A 17,650-nucleotide genomic window follows, 5' to 3' on the forward strand; every position below is an offset into this window, starting at 1 on the left:
GCGGCGCCTCATGAATATTAACCGAGCCGCGGCCTAGCGCGCCCCGCGCGGGCCGAGCCGCCGAGCGGAGCCCTCGCTACCCCGCACGCGCCCGGCCGCGCTTCCCGGGAGCCCGCGCCGGCGGCCCGCCTCAGGAAGGGGCGGAGGAAAGAGTGGTAGGTGGGTGTTGTGCTGCGCGCTCTCCCCTCCGCTTCAGGTGGCCACCGGGGAGGGCGAGCCGGGGTCGGGTGGGGGGCGCCGCCGCCGCCCCGAGTCGCTGGGGTCGAGGCTCGCCCGCAGCATGCCCGGGAGCGGGAGCGGCGCCGCGTCCCGCCCGCGGCCGCACGCCTCCGCACCCATCCCCGCCGCCGGCCCAAGAAAACAGCCGCCTCCTCGGGGGCGCGGGCCGGGGCGCAGGGCGGCTGCCACGGGCGGCCGAGCTCCCCGCGGCCCCCGGCCGCCGCCGCCGAGCCCACGCCCGCCCCGCTCCGAGCGGGCTTTTTGTTTGTTGGGGAGTTGGGGGCGTCTGCGAGTCTAACCCGGGGCGGAGAAAACTTCACTTGAGAGTAGGTCTCTGGGTGCTGCAGAATTCGCACACCGCCTCGGCGCTGCCCAGGAAATGCAGCAATTAAAATGCACTTGAACCGGGAATTTTTTTTTTTTTTTTTGGCTTCATAGCAGCCGGGCGTGTTTGACATAGCCACCAGGGCAGTTCTGAGCTCGTTTTCTCTTTCTCTTCCCTAGGTTCAGGCATTTTTCCTCCTTTTTAAATTTGTTGCGTTGTTCACCTTCGAATACTGAGTAATCCTCCGGACTGTGGGAGAGGGAGTTCTTGGTCTGGACTGTGGCAAAGCTAAAGATCCGCGCCTGGGGAAAGTTCACGTCCTTCATTAACTTCTCCCTGTTCTAGGAAGGATCTTCGAGAGCTGACTGACGCCAGAGCAACCCACTAGGATTTTCTCTGGCCACGGAGCAACACCGCCTGGAAGTGGATCTCTTCTCTCTGCATTTGGCCCCTCTACCGAGGAAACCTGTCGCCCGTGAACTTTAAGTCTGGAGAAATGAGGAGGGCGAAGTCTGTTGAAGAGGGCGTTTGAAGGGGCTTCCTAGAAGCAAATCTTTTATCCCGCACGTTGTTTTATCCTGCACCTCCTCAGAACCTGCTGTGGAATTGGACCCCTTTTGGTGTGTGGTGGCACCTCTCCAATGTGGACTCCAAAGGATTTGTCCCTTTACAGTTTGAAATGAAATGATGGCCACGCATTGGACTGGTCTGCCTGAGGGAGATGGTGATAAACTCAAGGCCTCTGGGGCCGCCTCTGCCTGTGAGGTAAGCCAGCTAGCTGGGCGGTGGCCGATGCCTGTGAGCGTCCTCGGAGTGTGGGGTCGTCTGCCACTGGGCCTCAGCAGGAGCTTCTTGGGATCGTTCGGCTGCTTGGTGGCGCCCCAGTTGACCAGGAGGGAGGTGAAGCCTGGCCTACTTTTGTTTCTAGGTCTTTAGTGATTAATTAGCAGGAATACGTCTAAATCGTAACTGCCCGAATCTTGGTTACCCTTCGGGGCAGAAGCCTGAGAACAGTACAGTTGAGCATCCATTTTTCCTTCAGTGTTTTGGAGACTGATCTGCCTGGGGGTGGCTTTATGTAATATGCAACTCTTGTGTGTGTTACATCCCCAGTGACAAGGGCAGCTGGTATGCTTTGGTGCACCCGGGATCCAGTGTTTTCGAGGGGAGGGGAACCTGGCTGCTAGGGTTGCCGATAGTAGCTTTGAGCGGTAATCGAAGTCTTCCCACCGACAGCCTAGCCTCAGTCTTGGAAGACGCCTGTAGTGTTGAAATTCCAACCTGCTGGAAATCTGGTTTGGCTGTTGTTTTATTTATGCTCTTTGGGCCCTTACACTGCTCTATAGTTCTATGGGCTGCTCTGGGTAGCTGGTCACTTGTGTTGAAGTGGCAGAGTACAGCCGGATGGAAAGAATTTCCGTAGGTTTCTTTTTTTTTTTAACCATCCGAACAGAATTTGTAGAACATTTATTTATTTATGGCATCCACATGGGCTGTTGTCCCCCGTCTTTTATTCTTCTGTGTTTGAGTTGCTGCATGTGGAGCTTATGTCTATGATGGCTCTATTGTGGTTACTTTGTTTTGTATAGTTTGTGTAATTTGCTTGTTCAAGGCGCTGAACATTGTTAGTGTTACTCTTTAAACTTTATTTTTGAGGTGCCTATGTCTATATTGATATGTCAGTGGTGACAATGGCAACATCTCCAGTGAGCCTGCACTAGAACAATTTCTTTTGCCCCTTTTGTAAATTTTCTCTTCATGGTTTTTGGTTGTAAGCATGTGAATTTGGACATTTAGTCGGTTAAATTTTGGTCTATAAAGCATGAAGAAAATGTGCTTCACAGTTTACTTGGTGCTGGAATAGAAAGTTTGTGTGGAGGGGGAATTCTGTGTATTACCACAGATTATTGGACAGAGCCTCAGGTTTACATCTAGAATCAGACTTCTACTTTTTGGTATCAGTAAACACCTGCTTGCAAGTAAAGCATGATTAAGTCTGACCCCACAGTCCTCTGATCATAGTAAACCATAATGACGCCTTTTGGAAGACCTACCTATAACCTGGAGATTGCTTAATGGGTATTGTAGTTACATAATGATACATGCTGTAGTCCTAAAGCCTTATTTGTCATTGTTTTGTGAACACTTTAATTAGCATGTTGGTTGGATTGTGTTTGCTAGAACTAACGTTTATTTGATAATGTATATATGCTTGTGTATTGTTATTGTTTGCTAGCAAACCAAGATCTTAGACACACCTTGTACTTGTCCAGAAGCATGCGTACTTCCAGCTAGTTGCATACTGGCTTTATTTACATTATCAGTATATATTTAAAGGCTGTGAAATTTGTTTTCATTTGGGCATTTTTGCTTGTGTGGTTGTATTGTTTCTAGTTAAGAGTGAAGAAACAATATTGTCTGTGTTTTGCTCATTTAAAGAATACTTGAATTTGGTATTAAATTGATATGTTTGGCTTTTTAAAGAATAGTCTTAGATTCTTGGTGCTTCAGAAATTTCCAAATGGCAGGGGGGAAGTGAGGGGAATTGTGTGATTATTGCTTACCTCTTGATTAGCTGTATTGTGTGCTTATCTAATACTGGTTACAGCTTGTGAATATTTCTGAATACTAGAAAGGGACTTGCTGTAGTTTGGTTTGATCAGTATTTGTTATTGAACACTTAATATTTATTTTTAGTTTTATTGGACATATGGTATTCTGTAATAATACCATTCTTTAGTTAAAAAAAGGAAAAAGAAGAAAGTAGCCATATTCCTGAATATGTTTGAATAATAAAATGATGTATATTTCTAACTAACCAGGAAACAAATCCATATGTCTTGATTTTAATCCTGTTTGTTAACTGACCAAAGTGCCTAACTTTATGAGACAGAAGAAACCAGTTTAGTAATTTAATTGGCATTTCTTTCATGCTTTACCTCAGTAGTACATTCTGTGTTCTATGGATAAGTTCAGTTGCTTTGCTTAAAATGGAGATTTTATGTTTCTATTAACTGTTACAGCCCACTTGTGTTGTCTTGATAAGTATATTAATTTAGGCACCCTTCCTCAAGACTATATTGGAAGACCAAAAAGCAGATAACCAATAGCTCTCATAACTGAAAGAATTATGATAATTCAGAAAGTGTCTTGACATTCTACAGTAGGACAGTGCAGATTGCATCTGAAATGTCAGTCCCCTTCCCTCCTTTCCTGTAGGCCCTGCTTTGTAGGGGCCAGGCTGGCCTCATAGCAGTCATCCTAGTCAACCTCCCAAGGGGTGGGATATAGGGAGCAGCCACCAGGATGGTCTTTAAAGATAGGATTTTCAATAATGGTTTTAGTCACCCTGAGCTGTGGTGTGTGTGTGTGTCTGTCTAACTTTGCCTTGCTATTTGTTTTCATTGACTTCTTTATATGTTCTGTGATCATATAAATGTAAGATCATTCCCTTACATACTGCTTAGTTTTAGTCTTCAAAATTTAGCTTGTTTTTTTAAACCAGAAAACTGAAAAGTTGTGTTGATTTCCCCTTCCCTGCATTTTAAATACTGATGACAACTTTTAGTCTGTAGCCCCTAGTATAATATAGTAATGAAAAAAATTTAGCAATTTCATCATTAAAAACTTAACTGTTACTCTTATCATTAGTTTGTTATGTGTCCTGGCTTTTTTTTTTTTTTTAAACTTAGGCTAAGATTATCCTGTAACTGTAATGTAATTGTGGCTGGTGAAAAATATTTGCTTGTTGATAATGGAATAGTATAAACAGTAAAAAGTGTTTTTCTGAGTAGGAAGTTGTCTGAGTCTTGTTTTTGTCATCTTTATAATAATGCTCATTTTGTTTTTGTCCCAGACTCCCTTGTTCCATCTCAAGCTCTTTTTTTTCTTTCTTTTTTTTTTTTTTTTAATAGTGTTCATTTTCTGTTTGTCCATTTCATATTGGACTAAGTCAGAGCCAATATCTTTCTATTCCTTTATCCTCTTCTCTGCTTTATTCCTAGGTTTTATTTTATGTTTTCCTATGACTTCGGGTATGTCTCTAACCCTTTCCCAGCTTTTTTTCGTTGCCTTCTAGACCTGCATAGCTATTTGTTTAGTTCTGAGCTGTTCTTGAGAATATCCTACAGGCAATGCAGACTTCATAGATCCTGCACTGCCACCAACCTCTCTGTCTGTGGTGCTTGCTCTCTTACTGAGCAGTGCCACTGCCTACTTATTTGTCCCGGCCAAAAACTTGGTGGTTATTCTTGATTATCTAAAGTTCTGAGAAATCTCCATTCCAGATTGCTGCTGCCACTACCAGAGTTGGGGTCGCTCTCTCGGATGAACCATAGAAGCAGGTTTCTCCAGGAGCTTCCCAGTAGCTCGGCCTGTCCTGTCTCCTTCCAGAGCTGTCTTAAGTAACTCCAGGGTCATTTAAGGAGTAAGGGTCACCCTGCTGCTTTCTCACCACTTCTTTCTATAGTTCTTACAGTTGAATTTGCTGGGCTGTGAAGCAGGCAAGGCCTTTTAACTTCACCTCCTTACAGGTGCCTCTTTCACCTTGCAGATCCTCTTCCTCTCCAGTGTTGTTCCTCACTGCCTTCTATATCTGACTTTTACTTGGTCCTCCAGGCTTTTCTCCTGCATGATTCCTAGGGAAGTCTGCCCTGACTCTTCAAGATGGATGAGCTGTTCCTAGTGTGCTAGTCCAGAGCACACTGTGCTTTATTGAGAGCAGGGCTTACAGCTGTGGCCAGCTCTGTCTTTGGACTGCAGCCTCCAGAAGCACACAGACCATGCTCATTTCCACAGCATCTGACACATAATAAATGTGCAGTGCATTGACTAGATGAGTGAATACACTGGAAGGGCTTTACATTTCAGTGACTGTTCCCTGAGTACACTGATTATCTTCACTTCCTACCGAATCATTCACCGTCTTTGGAATTTTTTCAGCTTTCTTCCCGATGTACATCTCAGGACTCAGTTTGACCCTCTTTCTCTCCTCAGTTTTATGCTTTTGACCCAGGGTTTGACTCAGGGTTGGATATGTAGCTGAGGATGACCTTGAACTTGTGATCTTCCTGATTCCACCTCCCAGTCTCTGGCATTACAGGAATATGTAAGGAAGTTGGCTTTCTTCTATTGTTTTTATTTTTGAGACAAGATCTCACTGTAGAGCCAGGGTGGTTTTGACTGGACCATCTTTCTGCCTTAGCCTCCCCATGCTGGGGTGACAGGTACGTGCCACCATGGTAGGCTTCCTTTTATCTCTTGAATTCAGATGCCCACATCCTCCTGACCTGAGAAGTCAGGATCCATCTGCACTCAGAAGTAAGCAGGCAACTCCATAGCCAAACTGCTGATACTCGGCCTCCTGCTGCTCTCCTGGGCATGCTCATCACCAGCAATAGCATCCCTGCTCTGCAGGTTCTGGAATGATTGGTGTCTCTTTTTTAGCTCACACAGGACATGTGTTATTTGCTTGCCCGATTTCTCAGCTTGTTATGCTGGTATATTCTCCCTGTTGTAAGCAGAGCAGACCATTTATAAATCAGATCAAGTCATTCTTTCACTTAGATTCCTTTAATGGCCTTTCATTTCCTTAAAAATTAAAGGGGCAGAGTTCTTTCAGTGACTTCCAGGGCTTCACCCTTTCACCTTCCTGCCCTCACTTCCTGTTACACTTCCCCTCATTTTGTCCTGGCTAGCCTAGACTTTGGCTTTTCTGCATGCAGAGAGCTTCCCTGTCGCTGATCCCTCCTTTTGGAATGCTCTTCCCCCATCTCTTCATGGCTCCCCCTTGTGTCCAGTTTGTGTTTACAGGCAACCTTCTGAGTGAAGCATTCCACCTACTCTGCTTAGTGAAACCTGTCCTCCACTTGCTACCCACCGCCCATTACTTAGGATTATCTTTGCATCACCCATCTCCAATGGACCTGCTTAGCTACATGATTTTACTGTTTTTTGTTTTTTGTTTTTTTTCAGATAGGTAATTAATGCATGTAAAATATAAATATTCTGAGTGCAGAGTCTGGCTATTTTATTAATGTGCTCTTTGTGTCTTAATATTTTTTAGATGAAGGAAGACAAGAGAAATTGCATAGTGTCACAGAGTTTGTTCTTAAGCATGTATTATGTATCTACAGTGTGTTAACCGTGGAGTAGGAAGTGCTTGTCCTTCAGGAGGCCTCCTCACACCTTGAGTTCCCTGTTTCCATCAGGATGGCTGCGGAGATATTTGAGTCATTTATTTTTCTTTGTATCTTTTTTACCTTTGGGAAGTTGGTTACCAAGTTACAGTAACCAGGACAATATGTAGTACAAATGAAGGAAATAATTTGTACCACTGGGTTTGATATCAGACTAGTAGAAGGGTAATCAGAGTGGTGGATGCAGAAAGCATATTGAAAGGTACTATATCTAGGGCTGGAGGGCTTTACCTAGCATGTGGTTTTGGGTTTGAGCCCTAACACTTAAAAAAAAAGCAGAACATATTTATGTTAACAATGTTTCTCTAGTGAAATGTTGTCCCACATATGACTGATAATTTTATATTTTAAATATAATAATTAGACAAATTATAACAGATGTTAATTTTAATGAGACTATAGAGATGATAATATTTTATTTCCAAACTGCTATTTAAAATAAAATGATTTTTAAAATAAGTTATGTGTGTTGTGAAATTCTGGTTTCTAGCAAACCTATATTCAAAGGCATATGCTGTGTTCTTGAAAGTTCTGGACTTGATTCTAGCATACTGTAACACTATTACTTAATCTTAAGTGTTCTTCCATGTACATGGATCCAAAGCCAGAATACCACTCTGCCAAAGTCTCTTTGTAGAACGTTAGAACTGAGGGTGAAGCCTGCCAGGATCAAGAATAAATAGTATAGTAGCAGAAGCGCCTATCACTCGGGGTATTGAGTTTGAGTCTGGGTTTGAAAGCTTTAAGCTAGTTCTTTCACTAGATAAGAGCTGATAACAAAGACAATTTCTGTGCATATTATTAGTGTTCCTTAGCATTCACTTAGTTTAACATATTTTGAAGTCTATTGTGCTTTGATTTCATGGTTTTAATCTGAGCGGGTCAGGTAATCTACAACAAAGGTACTTCTCTCTTTTGTTTTTGCACTTGGAAGAGCCTTGTCATCTTCTTATATTAACAGTATGCTCGCTGTTAGGATGGGCAGTGCTAGTGTTGATAGGCGCACAGATGCTGTTATTGAATTCAGTTATTTTCTGTTACAGAGGGACCATCTGGTAGGCAATTTGTTTTTCTTTCTGGTTGATGTGGTTAGATTACTAAAATGAAAGGTTACTGTATTTAAAGACTGTCCTCATACTTATAGACATTTAAACAACCGTAAGGAATTAAATGTGTGAAACTGTAATGAATAGGCTTCGGTATAGCCTTTGGACTGGGAAGGAAGGCTTTGTAAGTGACTTCTCCAGTTTCTGCAGCAGAGCTCCCGACATGAAGTAGCTCAGGAAGGCCAGGTTTATTCTGGCCTGGAGTTCACCAGGATTTGTCCATGGTGGCAGGAAGGCATTGTGCAGAGTGCAGAGGTGCTGGTCACATTGCCCGTGCAGTCAGGACCAGGGCGGCGCCCGCTGGTGGGCAGCTTGTCTCAGTTTTATTCTCGATAGGACTCCAGCTCCTAGCGTGGCACACCCAGTCCTTCCTCAACTGAAGTCTTCTGGGAACACCTTCACCAGCGTACCCGGAGGTGTGTGTCCATGGTAATTCTACATCCAGTCAAAATGGCTGTGGAGACATAACATCTTCATGCAAAAGCTCAGTTTTGGATTGTTTTCATGGAAATAATCTTGTGGTTTAAAGTGCTGTAGTCTCATCAGACTAGTACAGAATAGTTTGTTTCACAGTGGAGTAATAGAAGACAGCATTTTGTCAAAGTAACCTGAAAATGGGTCCGGAAGATGGCTTCAGGGTAAAGGTGCTTGCCATGAAACCCTGGCAGCCTGAGCTCAAACCTCGTTACCATGGTGGAAGGAGAAAACTGATTCTGCAGAGTTGTTCACGCACCTCCACATGTGTACCATTGTGTGTGCACCCACTTGTACACATCACACATGCACAAATTACAATTTAAAAAAACTGGAATCTGCGTGTGGCGGTGCATGCCTGTAATCCCAGGCAGATTGCTATGAGTTTGAGGCTAGCCTAGTCTACAAAACAAGTCCAGGACAGCCAGGACTGTATAGAGAAACCCTGTCTTGAAGAAAAAAAAACAAAAAACAAAACAAAAATCTGAAAGACAAACAGATATGCTATACTATAGCTTTAAAAACTTGACAGGATAGAATTTTTTGTTTGTTTTGTAGTAATATAAAAAAATCTATTCTTGCCAGGCAATGGTGGCACATACCTTTAATCCCAGCACTCAGCAGGCAGAGGCAGGTTGATCTCTGTGAGTTCGAAGACAGCCTGGTCTATGGAGTAAGTTCCAGGACAGCCAGGGCTACACAGAGAAACCGTGTCTCGAAAACCAAAAAAAAAAAAAAAAAAAACCCAAAACAACAACAATAACAACAAAAAACCCAAACAACAAAAATTCTATTTTCTCAAGTTAGGAGTAAAAGAATAGCTTTAAAATTTAAACATGGCATTTCTGAATATTTATTTATTTTTGTGACTGTAGAGAGTTGATAGCAAATTGTTGTTTATTACTATAAAAAAAGCTAAGTTGAGGACTTTTATTTACTTTCCCCCAGTGGCTGGCTGCTCTCTGGCCTTCTGTTTGATAGTGAGGATTTGGATTCTGGCTTGGTTACTTAGAGTGTTTTGCCCTTTTGCTTATCTCAGTCCTGGATGGACATCTGGCAGAGTTGTAGGTAGTGACAGGCATGCGCTGTCCATTCTTATAGCCTGATGAGCTCATAGTCTCTTGACTTCCTGCCTTAAAAAAAAAAAAAAAAACTGCATTCATTATTAACATAGCTTATGAGGACTTACATTTTTAATAACATGTTGATTACTTAGTAGACTTCAAGTGGGGTTAGTACATTTGGAAATTTCTTGGATATAGTTTAACTACTATAATCGTGGACTTAGAGGCACTTTAAAAAGTGTCTCCAGGTAAAGTGTTTGGATACACTGGTATCTTCTGGTATATTGTCTCTCTATATTGAACATAAGCTTGATCAATGAGGCTTGCTTTCTTTTACAGGCTCTGAATATTGGTTTCTAGAAATAATGGTGATTGGTATGTGAGACAAGGGAAGGAAACGCTTGGGGTACCCATTTTAAAACCAGATCTTTATTATAAAGCTTTTAGGAAACTGTATTTTACTTCATTATTAATTCATGCATTCATTTATTCAGTCATGTTTCTCAACAGGTTTGAACAAAGAGAGAAATAGAGAAAGGCAAATTAAAAGCCTAGAATTATCCCCAGGTGTACACTTGCAAATTCTGCTGAGGACTGCAAAAGCCATGGGCTGAGCTCATGTCTCCAGACTTCTTCCTTGACATTTCAGTTTGAAATGACAGAAACTCAGTAAGGAAACAAAGGCAGAAACCAAACAGTGAGGTAGTGGGGACCCCTGTGAGACCCATCCTGTCCCAGAATACTCTCCCTCCCAGGCTCGTGGCTCCTCAGAGGACTGTTGGCAGTGTGATACAGGGGCCAGTACACTGAGTTAGTCTGGTAGATCGTGAGTAGTAAAAAGGAAAACATTTTTTTGCTGTTTTAAAAAATCTTCATATTTTCACTGTGGTTTTTAAAAATTGATATCATAATATATCATAAGCATACGTCTTTGTAGGTATTTTAAAATTATTATTATGTATAGTGTTCTGCCTGCATGTGTGCCTGCATGCCAGAAGAGGGCACCAGATATCATTATAGATGGCTTTGAGCCACCATGTGGTTGCTGGTAATTGAACTCAGGACCTTTGGAAGAGCAGACAGTGCTCTTAACCTCTGAGCAATCTCTCCAGCCCCCTTTGTAGGTTTTATGGATGGATCATACCCATAATGTATAAGAATTTCAGGGTCTGTAATGTAGAACTAACAGTAGATTCATTTTCTATGTCTGTGAAGGTAGAACTAGATGATATCGGGTAGATGGGCCTATTCTAATTAGAAGTTAACTGAAATTAAATTTGTTTTCTTGACCTTCAAGAGGTGCCCTAGTGGCTACACCTGCCTGGGTAGGATTTTCACTCAGGCAAGTTGGGGTCATTGATCATTTGAGTAACTTTTCAAACTACTGATTTCTCATCTAACCATTAATGTAAGTGAATGGGAACCCCTGAAAGTCACAGCAAACCTTAACTCTTGAATGAGTTTTATGGTATCCCAGTGATCATCCAAGTTTGAGAACAGCAGAACTCTAGAGCACATTCACACACAAACCCTTCCAGGAAGTTTGAAGTGGCCTTAAACTTAGTTAATATTCAGGGTTGAAATCATCTCCGTCCTCTGTTGCAGTCAAGCTCATTTTGCTGCTGAAGTGCTGTCTTCCAGATGCAGGGAATTCTCTCAGGAGAGCCAGGCCTGGTGGTGTACAACAACACATTTCTAGCTTCAGCTAGCTTGGAAGCTGAGGCACAGGCATGAGTTGAACCCAGGGAGGGGTTCAAGGCAGCAAAACAAAACACACTTTAAAATTCAACAGGTATGAATGATAGCTAGTGTACTTTTGAAAAATATCTGTTGTTCCTTAATCAAAAATTAGACATTTTAAAGTAGTAGAATTCTGCCTTTTGACTTAGTGCAGCTATAACTGTTACTTTTTACTTTTATTGTATATAAAAGTAACTTATTTGATTTTATTTGCAGAAAGCTGTATTACAAAAAAGTATTACTAGAATAATTTGTAATCAGTTGTTTTTACTAATTTTTTAGCAAAAACAGAAAAAGTTACAGTGAAAGAATATATATGTGCTCTCTCTCTCTCTCTCACATACACACACACACACACACATCCTTCTACCCCTTCTGTTCCTGAGTACACATTGTGAGTGACAGAAATAATTTCAACATAAATCTTCAATAATGAAGTGTTCATTAGTGAGATAGTTTCCCTTATAAATCTGTCCCGTTTACTGCCAGCAGCTACTCTGATTCTGTCCTTTGAATTGGTCTGCTCTTCTAGTCTGACTCATGTGGCTGGCATTGGACAATATGATGCAAACACAATGTAAATTAATTGCAGTGTCCAGTTGCAATTCTGAAAAAGAAGTGGGGTGTCGTGACATGTGAAGGAGAAGGTGCTCAGCCACTGACAAAGAGGATTGGGCAGAGTGAGACCCGTTCACAAATGAAGAAAACGTCATCAGGTTGATAGGCATCTCAGAGGAGAGCGGTGGAGAGCATGTTTAAGGATTAAAAGCTTTGGAGAGGTTGATGTCTTTGATGTGATCGTATCTGTGAGGATGCGGTTCCTCTTGGAAGCAAAGTTTAGCTTAGACTCAGTCTTTCAGCAGCTCTGTTTGCCAAGAGACAATAAAAAGCAGGTATGAATGTATTGATGGATGGATGGAAGTAGTGAACAAATTTCTCTTACTACTGAGAATTAATAGAAAACCCTAGCTTTTCTGGTTGACTTTTAAATGAAGTTGTTTAAAAAGAGACCTCAGGATAGCTTCTGAAAAGGTTGTAATTCTTAGATGCTTTTATAGTTCAGAAGTGTGAGTGTTTTAGCTGCCACCATTATGACTCTCACGGGTCTTTGCTGCCTCAAGTACCAGTGATTAAAACCAAGACTGACAGGCACAGCTAAGTTATAAGTTCAGTGAGATTCTTCTTTGGGATATATGGATCAAACCATCTCCAGGTGACGGTATCAACAGAACCATAATTTGTGGCTACCAGGTATGTGTCTGTTCTAGGCATGAGGAATACAGTCTCAGGAATCATTTGACTTTGTTTGGACTTTGCTGCTGCTGCTACTCATCTTGACAGCCGTTGATCATTGTAATCATTATTTTTAACATTTGCTTTTAAGAGGATTATTCAAACGATATGTTTAGATTAAGCAATATTTCAAGAAGAAGGTGGACAGTTATTTAAAGGCCTAAAATATGTGTGTCCATTTGGACAGTACAATGATTCCTCAAGACATAGGGCTTAGAATGTGCATGTTCTACACGGTGTTGAAGTGTTAGGTGATTATTGACAGGAAAATGGTATGTCTTTTCTTGCTGGCTCTTAAGTGACTGTGGACTAAATACAAGTCTTAGTCTCTTAACAAGATTTGAAATTTAGAAATGATTTTATATTTTAACTAAGTGGGAAGATAAATACCACCATTATATTAAAATAGGAATTTCGTGAATTAATTTATGCCAATGAACTTGGCAACTGAATTTATCAAGGACTATAAGAGGGACAGATTACTGAAATGGACACAAGGAGAAATTTAAGAGTCTTAACAGTGCCATGTGTTAAAGTAATTGTATGTGAAATCATCAAACCTCTCCAAATAGAAGGTTCTAATCCATTTGGTACATTAGTATATTTAAGATATATATAGGTGTATGTGTGTGACATATTTAATATATTATTATAGAACACATATTTTAGAAAGAAGAGATTCTATAAATCAATTCTATATGAACTCAAAACAATAGAGGCAGAGAAAACTTTATGATATTCTTTTTGTGAGGTCAGTGTAAACGTGTCCATATAAAAACAGAAGAAAAAATTATATTAACAGCTGTTTTGTTTAAACTCCTTAAGAATATTAGGAAGTCAGATCTTGCAATAAGTGAAAAAGATAATATGCCTTACATATTTAATACAGTGTGTTCCCCCTGTACAAATGGAAAAAAAAATAAGTTCAACATTTCTAGACCAATATGGCTGTTAATTTCTGTACAGTGCCAACTCAACATGGTAAACTGGGATACTTTTTTCCAGAGTGGACAGCACAGCTAAAGTTTCCAAAAAGTTCAAATTATATAAAGTCCAATAATAGCAGTATGTTACGGATCAAAAGCAGCAAGAGCTTTTCCAGGTTCTGCAGTCATTTGAATAAAATTGTAGACATTTAGCATACACCATTAAAAAAAAAGTAAAAAACCAAAATTGTAGAAAACAGCACAATTCTGTTACATTTGTTTATTTGTTTTAATTAGCTTCTCAATCATCATCTGGAAAGAAAACATTCAGAGCAACATCATTAAAAACAGCTCTGATAAGGCATGTTCTCTAGCACGTATCATAAAGCAGGTACAAGCTATTTTACGCTCACAGAGGTATGCTACAGTACTGTTCTACATCTATAATACTAGACGATGCAATTTTTTTCCCTTTGTACAGGGGTAACACACTGTATTAAATATGTAAGGTCTTATCTATGTGGGTTTGATTACAAAAACTAATAAAGTATTCTCTAAATAATGAAAAAAAAGAATAATGTGCCACAAGTAAGTTGGGAGTTATTCTAGAAATGAAAGCTTATTATAAAAATAAATTAGTAACCAAATGAGAGAGTTCTTTTGATCATCTCAGTAGATACAAGGTATTTGACACATGTAAGTCAGAAAACTGGGATCTAGTGAGATTTGCTGAATTTGATGAAGTGCGTCTATAGGAAAAGCAGCTAATATCATACTTTGTGTGGTCATCAGTACTTGCATCCAGGGCCGCAGTGCACTGTGTAAATCAGCTGAGGAACTAGAATGAAGAGGAAAAGAGGAATAATCACCCCTCACATAGAGTGTATTTATATGCACATTGAAAAACTTAAAGGATGCACTCCCAAACTCGCACTAGCACTAACTAGTAAAAAATTTCAAACTTCAGGATGCAAAGTGGCTATGTAGTAGGCTTTATTTCTTTATGCTAGCAACAGTGAGAAAATGAGATTTAAAAGTAAGCATTATTTTAGCGTTTGAAGGGGACTAATCTGGGAGTCGGCCACAAACTGCTGTGTTAGATCAGTTTAGTTCCAGTAGGCTTTTTGTTGTGTTTATGGTTTTTTTTGAAACAGGATTTCTTTACATAGCCTCATCTGTCCTAGAACTCAGTATGCAGACCAACCAGGCTGGCTTCAAACTCACAAAGATCTGTCTGTCTCTGCCTCCCAAGTGTTTGTTGGGACTAAAGATGTGTGCCACTATGCCCCCCCCCCCGCCTTTTTTTAGAGAACTAAATAAGCTGATTCTAAAACAGATGTAAGAATGCAAAGGACAATTACTAGAGCTATACTTAAAAAATATGAAGTTGGAGGATTTATGGTATTATCCTAACTGAAAGCCATAGAAATCAAGACAGTACAGAGTTAATATAATCTTGATCTATGCAAGAATGAAAGTGAATAGAGTTGGGAGACCTATTTATCCATCTGTCGTCCATCCATCCAACCTAATGCAATAGAGGAAAGGATAGTGTTTTCAACAAGTAGAAATACATATAGAAAAAAAGAGCATCTGTTTTTATGTCTCATTGGACAGAAAAGGTATTCCAATATTAATCACTGATGTGAATATAAAAGCTGATTATAAAGCTTCAGTAAAGCTGTAAAATTGACAAAAGGTTCTGGGAAATGACACAAGAAAGCATTAACTAGAAGAGAAAAATAGTGACTATTTCTCTTTTACCAAAACTTAACGTTTCTGTTCTTATATAAAATGTCTCATTAAGAAAACAGGGAGAGGAGATTTGCAAAATATGCATTGGATGATGGGATTGCTTCTAGAGTCTGCATAGAAAAACTGAGGACTGAATGATAAGACAGACCTAGCTTTAAAAGCGGGCAAAAACTAAACTCCACAAGACAAGAGAAATGAAAAACATGCAGGGGAAAACAAGTTAGTTTGTAGCATTAGCTCTTTGTTACAATAAAATCTGCTGTTATGATTTTTAACTCTATTCACTTGACTGATAGAACAGTTTATGGAAGCTTCTCAACTTAGGTCTGCTTTGAAGCATTAAAATAATATTGCTATAACTTTTAAATTTCATTTTCCAGTCATTCATTACTACCCTACAGGAATGAAGGATTTTGTGTAGCAACTTTGCATCCTCAAAATGTAAAAATTTCACTTATTGGGTACCACCATCTACCCATTAAAGAATGGCCAGAATAAAAGTCAGAACAGCAAGTATTGGTGGGTAAGGAGCAAATGAACAGTATAGGAAAATACTGCCCTGGCATGATGACACAGCCATGGAGGAAAACATTTTGTCAACTGTCAGAAAGTCAGGCATTCATTCTCTATGCAGCCCACTTTTTGAGCTAATTATTTTTGTTATTTTGAGACAGAGCCTAGCCTACTGCTTGCTACATAGCCCAGGTTAGCCTTAGGCTTAAGACAGTTCCTCTGCCTCAGTCTCTAGTGTTCTGAATTTGTAGGCATGCAGTAGCATGTCTCTTTTTAGCCTCTTTGTTTGTATTTGTAGCAGCTAACATCTTCAAATTGGAAACAAACTACGTGTCTACCAACTGCAAGCCAGAAAGCAAATTTTACATATTCAGCGCTAATGAGCTCCTGATGCTTGTCACCACACAGATGCCCCTCAAAAAGCAAGAGAAGCCAGATGTGAAAGAGGGTATATAACGGACAGTTCCATTGTAGGAAATCCTGGAACTGGAGAAAGTAATCTAGAGATTATTTTCTTCAATCTCTAGTGGACTGCTGGTGGTCACATGGGGGAACACAAAGGCCCGAAGCTCTTGTGTGGCAGTGGTGGCAATATGTATTTACCAGGATGAATTGTTCATTTAATGTGAATTCTACTTCAGCAAAATAAGTCTGAAAAGAAAAAAGTTTGGTAACAAAAATTCTGGTGAGGCTGTGTGAACAAGCTCAGCTACAGTGATGACTGCCCTTAAACAGCACCTTAGACCAGAGCCTTGGTGCTTCTGGTATTCATCAGATATCTAGTGTATGACCCAGAATTTCCATTCCTAGATAGTGCCCCAAGGGAAATAAATCAAAAGCCCGCAGGAGGGTCCATAAGGGCTTGCTCACACCAAACAGGAAGGAGCTCACCTGTTCATAAGTAGGAAAATAGATAAAGCACATGGATGGATATGAAAACAGCCTGAAGAAGCAGACTGACAGACAGACAGAACAAGGGCCCAGCATCATACAGAGCTATTACCTGGTGATAGAGAGGAGTTTGTTTTTGTGTGGAAGGCCAGGGCATCGCCAGGAGGCACACAGGAAACTCTGGGGTTAGTGGGAATGCTTTGCATCTTCATCTGTGTGAATGGCTTAGGTTCATGGCTGTGGCAAATCAAATAAATTATGAGCTCAAGAACTGCACGTAATGGGTATACTCAAAGCACTAAATATTCGGGTGGGAGATGGCTCTGCAGGTGAAGCACATGCAAGTATGAGGACAGGATTTTGGACGCCACGTGTAAACAAATGCTAGATGGACATGATGGCCTGCACCTGTATTCACAGTTCTCAGGAGGCAGCACAGACTTGTGATTCTGGGAGCAAACTAAACCAGCTCCATCAGGAAGCTCTGGGATCAAGGGAAAGTCCCTGCCTCAATATCAGAAGTGTATTCCTTGATCCCTGTCCATTTGAGGTCACCCTCTACATGCACACACACAGGCCTAGCCCTTCCCTCCCATGCACTCGCAGAGAAGCATTCACAGAGATTCTAGTTCATCTGATGGAGTTCCTGTAGCTCTCAGGAAATTGAACTTAATTTTAATTTGTATCTCCTACATACCAGTCAGCTTATATCTTAATAGTTTACTCAAACTTACCCTAGAAAAAAAATTTAGAATTTCTTATATCTCCTTAATTGCAGTCATATTAAAAAAAAAACAGTGAAATTGTACAATTGAAAATTACATATGCCATAGGTGGTTCAGTTGTAAAAAAACTGATATATGTGTATTTTAGATTAACAAGACTGGAGTTCCACTGCCCGGAAGCTTAATTTTGTATGACCCTTGATTGTTTTGGAGGTGGAAATAATAAACTCTGAATATAGATTGTAAAAAATGAAAATCAATCTGTTAGCTATTCTGAAGTGCACAGATAGTATTAGTTAGGAAAAAGTCTCATTTATAATGTTTTCTTTGGTTATGGCCAGTAATTAGTGGTTCAAGAGCTTAAGATTTTAGTGGTTTTTTTAGTGGTTCAAGGGCTTAAGATTTAAGATGTAATTTTTATT

The 17,650-nt window shown here is 40.5% G+C and overlaps 1 protein-coding gene across 7 annotated transcripts in view; it reads left to right on the forward strand.

The window, feature by feature from the left end:
- Positions 1 to 17,650, forward strand: part of Arhgap21 (Rho GTPase activating protein 21) — a 131,600-nt gene that overhangs the window by 1,339 nt on the left and 112,611 nt on the right. For 4 of the 7 annotated variants that reach the window (XM_055593874.1, XM_055593879.1, XM_055593880.1 and 1 more), the window contains exons 1-2: positions 8 to 159; positions 890 to 1,309. In XM_055593874.1, the coding sequence (XP_055449849.1) occupies positions 1,229 to 1,309 (81 nt within the window). In that variant the 5' untranslated portion in view covers positions 8 to 159; positions 890 to 1,228. Of the gene's footprint in view, positions 1 to 7; positions 160 to 498; positions 546 to 889; positions 1,310 to 17,650 lie in introns of those variants that run through there. The other 3 variants (XM_055593875.1, XM_055593876.1, XM_055593878.1) reach the window with 3 other exon arrangements.

The sequence above is a fragment of the Psammomys obesus genome, unplaced genomic scaffold (genome assembly GCF_907164565.1).
Source record: "Psammomys obesus unplaced genomic scaffold, mPsaObe1.curated_primary_1811, whole genome shotgun sequence".
NCBI classification, from domain to species: Eukaryota; Metazoa; Chordata; class Mammalia; order Rodentia; family Muridae; genus Psammomys; species Psammomys obesus.